Source organism: Pseudophryne corroboree, chromosome 3 (assembly GCF_028390025.1).
Source record: "Pseudophryne corroboree isolate aPseCor3 chromosome 3, aPseCor3.hap2, whole genome shotgun sequence".
Classification (NCBI taxonomy): domain Eukaryota; kingdom Metazoa; phylum Chordata; class Amphibia; order Anura; family Myobatrachidae; genus Pseudophryne; species Pseudophryne corroboree.
In genome coordinates this window covers 609,863,594-609,872,930 of record NC_086446.1, presented here as the reverse complement: position 1 = coordinate 609,872,930, position 9,337 = coordinate 609,863,594, and the positions used below count along the sequence as shown (strand labels likewise).

At 42.6% G+C, this 9,337-nt stretch overlaps 1 protein-coding gene across 1 annotated transcript in view; it reads right to left on the bottom strand.

Moving 5' to 3' along the window:
- Nucleotides 1–1,316: 1,316 nt before the first annotated feature.
- SUPV3L1 (Suv3 like RNA helicase) overlaps nucleotides 1,317–9,337 on the bottom strand; it is a 76,309-nt gene continuing 68,288 nt past the window's right edge. The window contains exons 11-15 of the mRNA XM_063961576.1: nucleotides 5,374–5,593; nucleotides 4,958–5,038; nucleotides 4,211–4,387; nucleotides 2,714–2,862; nucleotides 1,317–1,781 (exon numbers count right to left, since the gene is read on the bottom strand). Of these exons, the coding sequence (XP_063817646.1) occupies nucleotides 1,376–1,781; nucleotides 2,714–2,862; nucleotides 4,211–4,387; nucleotides 4,958–5,038; nucleotides 5,374–5,593 (1,033 nt within the window). The 3' untranslated portion in view covers nucleotides 1,317–1,375. The remainder of the gene's footprint in view (nucleotides 1,782–2,713; nucleotides 2,863–4,210; nucleotides 4,388–4,957; nucleotides 5,039–5,373; nucleotides 5,594–9,337) is intronic.

Sequence of the window (9,337 nt, the reverse complement as noted above, 5' to 3'; positions counted from 1 at the left end):
AACCTACTTTAAACTTTTCCACTAAGCAGCTCAGGAGAGCCCCTTAGCCTGCACCCGTCTCGTTCGGGCACAAAAATCTAACTGAGGCTTGGAGGAGGGTCATAGGGGGAGGAGCCAGTGCACACCAGGTAGTCCTAAAGCTTTTTACTTTTGTGCCCAGTCTCCTGCGGAGCCGCTATTCCCCATGGTCCTTTCGGAGTCCCCAGCATCCACTAGGACGTTAGAGAAATAAAGTAAGAAACTCTACAGCTGCAGAGGCAGCCGAAACGTGCCCAGCTACTTGGGCACCAAAAGAAAAACTGGCTACTGAAGGCAGGGGGTGGGGTATAGGGAAGGAGGAACCTGTGCTGCTGCTGATTTAATCTCTTTTGGTGCCGGCTCCTTAGCTCCACCCACTGTCCCAGTGTAAACCTGAGGATGATAGAAAAAAACTGGTCTTATACAGGTTGAGTCTCCCTTATCCAAAATGCTTGGGACCAGAGGTATTTTGGATATGGGATTTTTCCGTATTTTGGAATAATTGCATACCATAATGAGATATCATGGTGATGGGGCCTAAATCTAAGCACAGAATGCATTTATGTTACATATACACCTTATACACACAGCCTGAAGGTAATTTTAGCCAATATTTTTTATAACTTTGTGCATTAAACAAAGTGTGTCTACATTTACACAATTCATTTATGTTTCATATACACCTTATACACACAGCCTGAAGGTCATTTAATACAATATTTTTAATAACTTTGTGTATTAAACAAAGTTTGTGTACATTGAGTCATCAAAAAAAAAAGGTTTCACTATCTCACTCTCACTCAAAAAAGTCCGTATTTCGGAATATTCCGTATTTCGGAATATTTGGATATGGGATACTCAACCTGTAGTATCTCTTGGAAGGCTGGCATCCATAACAAGTGATATAAAGAAGAATGCAAAATGGACATGCAGCTTTTTCTGCAAAATACTCAATCAATTCTAAGCTTAGTTATGTGAAAATTAGAGATTCAAGTTGCATTTCTCGTGCAACCCCTTTGGGAAGTTGTTAAATTACAATTTAACCAGCTACATGCTCAGATAGCTCAGTATAGAGGAGACAGCCCTAGACTTTTAGACACACTTTTTGTTTAAAGCTTAAGGCAACACAAAGCATTGAAACTCACTTATCAGAAATGGCAAAATGACTTTACCGGCGGTTGTATCCCTGTAGCGTCCGTTTGTTGTTACCATGGAAATGGTTTACAAGTACAATTTTAAATAAGTGCATTTACACAAAGTGCATAAGGCAAAAAACATATGCAACAATACCATAGCGATGCAGTTTCTTGACAAAGTCTTTTTATTTTTATATTAAAATAGTATGTATCTCAGTGTGCTATTTCTTCTTTCTTGGTTTTGAAATGTCCATTTCATGTACTAAACTGTTCTGGTTTCCATGTCTATACTGACGAGACAGCCATTCTTTCTCTAACTGTTTTAACATATCTGGTGTAAGAAGTCCATCCTGAACCAATCGAGAGGTAAGAGATGTATTATTTTGTTCAGAATTCATTGGTATCTGCTTAACTGATCGTCCTCTCCTATGTACAGATCGCTGATTCTCATCTGGAACGGTCCCATGATTAGTGGAGAGCTCATCAATGACCTGAAGAGCAACATTGTTCTCTGAGGCTGCAATCAGTTTAGTGATGCTATAAACTCCTCTCTGAATGATGGAATCCAGCTCTCTCTGTATAGACCTCACTAGGTCTGCATCTGGAAACATATCCATAAAGCGATAACTGAAAAAGGTATAAAGGGGAAAAATATATTAGTGGTTTTAGTAAACATCGCTATAAGTTATAGACATTTCAACATGCAACGGAGCTAAAAAATCAGGCAACTTCTTTTGTACATACTGTTACCTCCCCTTCTCAAAGATTGTAGGCAGACAATTGTGCTGGTTGCGCCCAGGGAGGTTGGATTTAGCCGTGTAAAGCAGCTAAACCCGACCAAAGTGCTGGGTGCGATCCCGGAAAGTGCCGATTGGATGCTCAAATGGGTCACATTTTGTGCATTATAGAGCTTGCAGCCCCGTGGGGGTTGCGAGCTGAAATACAGACAGTGGCAGCCATCTCACCCAAACGGAGCTACAATTGAATAGCTCCGTTGAGCGCTATCTAGTGGCCGTCAGCAGACTAAACATTTGATTTCCACCCTTTGAGTCATACCTTTATTTTTATATCTGATGTATTCAAAGGGAAAATTAAATATACAGTATTACCAGGGTAATTCAAAATCACATAAAAAAACAAGTTAAACGGAGAATGTGCTTTGATAAATAAATCTACTTAGTAATTAGAACAGAAGGCAAGCAAGGCTGAAGGAAAGTGCTCCATCTGGGCTGCTCCTGCTTGATGGTACATGGAGTGAAAACAGGTTCTGGCCTGGTTTAATGCAGCACACAGCGACCAAATACTATACCTGTCACATCAGGGCTTAGTGTCTGGTTACACATCCACAGGAGCCTATCTCATCTCACAACAGGTACAGCCAAAACAACTTTACTACCACAATGTGACCCTTAATCCAGTAATTTATTTCTACAATAAACCGTATACATGAAGGAGTGCTGCTGTACTATAGGACTCGTATAAAATTTACAATTGTGCCATATAAAACCAGTTTTTCCAAAATGGTGTCTCAGATGAGTATATAGCGGGGCTGAACTTACCTTAACCACAGGTAGAGATCCAGGATGTCATGGACAGCTTCTAGATGCATCAAATCTTTAATGGTTTTAGGAGGCGAAATGGGCCAGTTAACATGTTTACAAACCCACTGGAACGTGAGAGGCTCATTCCTGCTGAACTGTCGGGCAAACTAGGGAAGAGCAAACAGAAGACAGTCATATAAAAGATTCCATAACACTCATTTTTCGAGGAGAGTCCCACTCACGGGCCGCAGTGGGGGTTGGAGTTAAGAAGATCCTGTCACTGGCACGCGCACATCTATTCATGGTAGACAGAGGAATTGGGGCATGCAGCAGCTCACAGAGCGCCGGGCATGCCCCCTCAGTGACGAAAAAGGGGTGTGTGGTTCGCAATAGTCACTCCCATGAAGCCACTCTCCTTTTCCATAGGACACTTCGGTCGGGGAGTCCCACTTTGCCAGCTCCACATGTTGGGAGGTATGTGTATATATATTATAAAAGTTGGTTTATTAACCAGTTATTGGCAAACATACATACACACACTGGACTGCCAAGCTGTGCTAGCGTTAGGCTTTTTTTGGGGGGCAGAAAACACATACAATGTGACTAGGACACACAAGGAGACTGTGCTGATTAATTTGATAGATGACACTTGTATACTGTGTGTGACAGTCTGTATACTAAGCACAGCGGAACTTGTAGTGGAAAAAAGCTGCAGCTGCTACATACATAGTAGCACTTCGGGTACAGATTAGGAGACTCGGTTGCACACAGATATACAAGTGTTGCAGATCAAATAAATCACGATAAGACGCATTTTCGGCAAAAAAAGATGCAAATAAGGCGCCTAATGCTAGCAGAGTCTCAAGGGACCTGGTATGCCGATAGGGGCTGTTTGACGCAACTGCAGCAATGATGTATGCGGATACATATATGTGGTCACAAGATTACTACTGTGCAGTGATGCGTAACAGGTTGAACTTCTCCCATCTGCGGACACTGGTAAACCCATATAGTCCAGTGTCCCAATTCAGAAGTTACTGGATCTATATTACCGCTTTCAGATCGCAATGTCGGGTTTAACTCGGACATTGGAAACGGGTCCTTCCCGGGTGGGAGCCTGCTTTGGACCGTACACATCGCAATTCTGACCCAGCAATATGACCTGGCACTATACCGTGTCGAAACCGGCTTATTTGTGCGGTGTGAAAGTGTTATATGTAACTGGAGCAGATATGTGCTTCTATTAGCACACTAAATAGATTTGAAAACAATAAACAGACTCATATTATAAAAACAAAAATAATCTAATTTTGTGGAAATAACCATAAAACACACTACTTTAGAAATATTAGAGACGTCACACAGAAAAACAAAAAAAAATACATGCAGATTTAAATTTTACTTGGTTGCTCTAAGTTACTCTTGTTCTTGCTGAAATGTTTCTGGTCAAGAAGCGAACCAGTTAACCCTTTAATAACTTGTACTACTATGTTTGCTATAAGAAGGGACACTCACCCTTAGCAGGGAAGTAGAAACAAATGGCAAGCTGTGGTTTATGGGAGCTGTGCAGAACACATATCGTGCTCTTAAGTTTAGAGGTATGTGCTGGATCATGTCGGCGATCAACTTAAAGTCTTCAATATTGCACACGAAATAGCGCCCGTCCACCTGGGAGAGACTCACAAATATGTCCTGAAAGTCAAAAAGAAATGAAGACAATGTAGTAAGTGATGATGTCACCAACACAAAGCATGCTGGACTTTTATCGCAAACACCAATTATTTACTCTTATTTCCCTTACAGAAGCTGTGCTATTTCTGGTATGCCCCATCCATATGGGGCATATATGTAATTACTTTAGAGCAGCCATGTCCAAACTGCGGCCCTCCAGCTGTTGTGAAACTACATATCCCAGCATGCCCTAACACAGTTTTGCCGTCAGTGAATGCTAAAGCTGTGTCAGGGCATGCTGGGATGAGTAGTTTCTCAACAGTAGTTTCTCAACAGCCGCAGTTTGGACATGCCTGCTTTAGAGGGTCAGTGAAAAGCATATAATAATATTATAAACAGCTGTAAGGAGCCGACCATCTCCCAAAAAGAACGAGTGTAATATCGGAAACACTGTAATATCGAGTGTAATATCGGAAACAGGGAAATGCTCAAACACCAAATACTATACCACACTTCAGTTATCCATTTAATGTTTGTTATCTATTAAAGTATATATTACAATACAAGACATGGACTATGCAGCATACTCACTATGAGGTTGGACAGAGTAGCATCAGGCAGGTGATAAGCAAACATTTCAATCTGTTCTGCAGTGGGGTGCAAGCCCGCAGCCTAGAGAAAAGCAAAACATGGTCAATATGGAATAGCAAGCAAATAACCAACATACCTTAACAATGGGTTTTAATATAAGTACATATAAACTCATGGCTTCATATCTATTTTTCGCCACTAAAAAGGAATTTAATGAGAGCTAATCCTCAGCTGTCTGTAGTTTGCACACACAGGTTTCTGTGGGTCAGCTGTGCTATTGCTGTATGCAGTTCTCTGCGGTGATGATCTAAAGACTATAAGGACACATTTCCCATTCAGAATTGCCTGCGTGCTGCAGCTCTTTAAGATTTAAGGATTATTGCAATCTACAGATTTTTTATTGTAAAATACTGCACCTGTATTTCAGAGACGGGCTTGCTCAGAATTTCCTTCAGCCGCACAAGGTCATCCTGCAGCATGGTGGTGACTTCTCCTTCCTTAAATATGGAGCTGAACCTGCCGGCTCGTCCTGCAATCTGAAGGGCCTGGGATGTGGATATGATATCGATCTCTTTTTCTCCCTTATCATTGACTGTTGGTTTAATCAAGGAATTGAATATGATCCGTTTTATGCTCCTAGAAACAAAAAGGGAAAAATAACACTCATTAGCTCTAGCAGAGATATAGCTAATTTGGGCACTCGAACAGATAATTTATATAGTGCTTAACTGTAACTCCCACCGAGAGCTGTCTGTATTCACAGACAACATGATACACCACTACATGGGAGACCGCCGGTCACAATACCTCCACCTGCATCCCGAACCCTAAGAATCCCAACAGTCGGCATGTCAACTAAAACGGGACTATTCCCACTCAGAACTTGCCCCCGCCCCCCCCCGCGCGGCCGACGGCATTCTGCGGCCGGGATCGCAGTGTCTGGATGCGGACCGCTGGGATTCCGCCCATCTGTAACAGAGCCCCAACCCCACTACATGACCCTGTTATGGTAATGTAAGCTAAGGCAGTAGGACACATTAATGTAGACATCTCAGATTCCATGTACCACAATCATAGCATGCGCAGTGATTTGGACTGGTTTACAGAATAGATGGCCACAAAATGTGGAATACCATAAACCTAGTTTTTGAGCAATGGATTATTCAGGCCACCAAGCAAAATAGGAATACATGGAGACATGAATAAGAACTAGTACACATTATATTCTAATACCCATAGCAAATGTATTATCTATCAAAATGCCCAAAGACAATCCCACACAGCATTAGCAAAACAGGACATGGAAACCAGGGGTTGTTCTTAAAGAAACTGCTGCAAGAGCCAACCCCTGACACACCCGGCTGCATTTCGTTAATAAGTAAACAGACTACAGAGTTCGCGGACAGCAGCACAATGGTGCTCAGAGCTTTGTAACACCAGCCTCCTGTGGAATTTCACATTACTCAGCCTTTAGCCTAAACTGCTGGCTCAAATTGGCCATCTAACCCTCTGTGATTTCCTTGCAATGACTTTATCTCTGATCAGATTTGTGTGTTCAGTCATAGAATTCTATGGTGGAATTTCTAGTGACCTATGCACTTCTCCTGTGTAAACAGTATGAGAGCGACTACAAAAAAATAAATAAATTAAATTTTCCGTTAAAAAAATAAAATTTAATTACAACTTTTACCTACAGCTTATAAAACAAAAATAGGCAGCGCTAATTATACAACCCCATATCAAGTGCTCCGAATACAGGCTCTAACAAATAAACAGAATAATATAAATAGATAGCAATATTGTACACAAATAAGGTATCACAGTAACCGTAATACCATAATCGAGCATAAAATTCATAACACTTATCTAGAGTCACTGAACAATTTTAAATAAAAAAACATATATATATATATATATATATATATATATATATATATATATATATACACACACATACATACATACACACACACACACACACACACACACACACATACATACGTACATACACACACACACACACACACACACACACACACACTAGTGTTAATTGTTTATTTTTATCAATTAACAAAATACAAGTGTACCTAGAGGAACTGATGCTTTTTTCACATTGCAAACCAGGGTCAGACCCTTTCACACTGCGCTTTTGATCATGGTTATTCCCGGGTTAGCTCCTCTCATACAGAACCCGGGACATCCTTGTAAACACAATAGAGGTAATTTAAAGTTGACTTTTTTTGTGGCTCACAAAGATGAAGCAACAAAAGGAGACACAGGAACATCCAATCAGCGCCTTTTTTTGTTTCCCGGGTTGAAGAACCCGGGTAAGACCCTTTTACACTGCACTGCTCCGGCCCGTGTTTAACCCTGCTTTTATCCCCGGTTGAAATGCCGGGATGCTCGACCCAGGTAATTTCACTTTGGTGCTTTCACATTGCACCTTCACCCGGAAATAACCCAGATTATTTTGGCAATATGAAAATAGGATTTTAATACCTACCGGTAAATCCTTTTCTCTTAGTCCGTAGAGGATGCTGGGGACACTTCAAGAACCATGGGGTATAGACGGGATTCGCAGGAGACATGGGCACTTTAAGACTTTAAAAGGGGTGTGAACTGGCTCCTCCCTCTATGCCCCTACTCCAGTTATAGGAACTGTGCCCAGGGAGACGGACATTTCGAGGAAAGGATTTATTTTGATTTAAACTAAGGGGAGATACATACCAGCTCACACCTCAAACATGCCGTACAACATGGCATTCAACCCAACGCATGCAACGGCATGAATAATGACAGCAACAGGCCGACTATAACCGTAACACAACACGTGTGTAACCATAACCAATAACTGCAGATACAGTACGCACTGGGACGCGCGCCCAGCATCCCCTACGGACTAAGAGAAAAGGATTTACCGGTAGGTGTTAAAATCCTATTTTCTCCTTACGTCCTAGAGGATGCTGGGGACACTTCAAGAACCATGGGGTTTATACCAAAGCTCAAGAATGGGCGGGAGAGTGCGGATGACTCTGCAGCACCGACTGACCAAACAAGAGGTCTTCCTTAGCCAGGGTATCAAACTTGTAAAACTTTGCAAAAGTGTTTGAACCCGACCAAGTAGCTGCTCAGCAAAGCTGTAATGCCGAGACCGCCCCGGGCAACCGCCCAGGATGAGCCCACCTTTCTGGTAGAATGGGCCTTCACCGATTTCGGTAACGGCAATCCAGCCGTAGAATGAGCTTTCCGAATCGTATTACAGATCCAGCGTGCAATAGTCTGCAGGAGCCCAATCTTGTTGGGATCATACAGGACAAACAGAGCCTCCGTTTTCCTAATCTAAGCCGTTCTGGCTACATAAATTTTCAAAGCTCTGACCACATCTAGAGACTTTGATTCCTCAAAGGCGTCAGTAGCCACTGGCACCACAATAGGTTGGTTCATGTGAAACGATGACACCACTTTAGGCAGAAATTGCTGACGAGTTCTCAACTCCGCTCTATCTTCATGGAAGATCAAATAGGGGCTCTTGTGAGACAAAGCCGCCAATTCAGACACCCGCCTTGCAGAGGCCAAGGCCAACAGCATGATCACTTTCCAAGTGACGAATTTCAACTCTACCTTACGTAAAGGTTCAAACCAATGAGATTGCAGGAACCGCAACACCACGTTAAGATCCCATGGTGCCACCGGGGGCACAAAGGGAGGGTGGATGTGCAGCACGCCTTTCACGAAAGTCTGAACTTCCGGAAGGGAAGCCAATTCTTTTTGAAAGAAAATTGACAAGGCCGAAATTTGTACTTTAATTGAGCCTAACTTTAGTCCCGCATCCACCCCTGCTTGCAGAAAATGGAGAAAACGGCCCCGCTGAAATTCTTCCGTAGGAGCCTCCTTGGATTCACACCAAGACACATATTTTCTCCAAATACGGTGATAATGTTTCGCCGTTACCTCTTTTCTAGCCTGAAGCAGTGTGGGAATTACTTCACCGGGAATAACCTTTCGGGCTAGGATCCTGTGCTCAACCTCCAAGCCGTCAAACGAAGCTGCGGTAAGTCTTGGTACACGCAGGGCCCCTGCTGTAACAGATCCTCTCGTAGACGAAGAGGCCAGGGATCTCCAATGAGCAATTCCTGAAAATCTGGATACCAAGCCCTCCTTGGCCAGTCTGGAACAATGAGGATTGCATGAACCCTTGTTCTTCTTATGATCTTTATCACTTTTGGAATCGGAGGGAACACATATACCGACTTAAACACCCACGGTGTTACTAGGGCGTCCACTGCTATTGCTTGAGGGTCCCTCGACCTGGAACAATATCTCTGAAGTTTCTTGTTGAGGAAGACGCCATCATGTCTATTTGAGGAATTCCCCAACGAC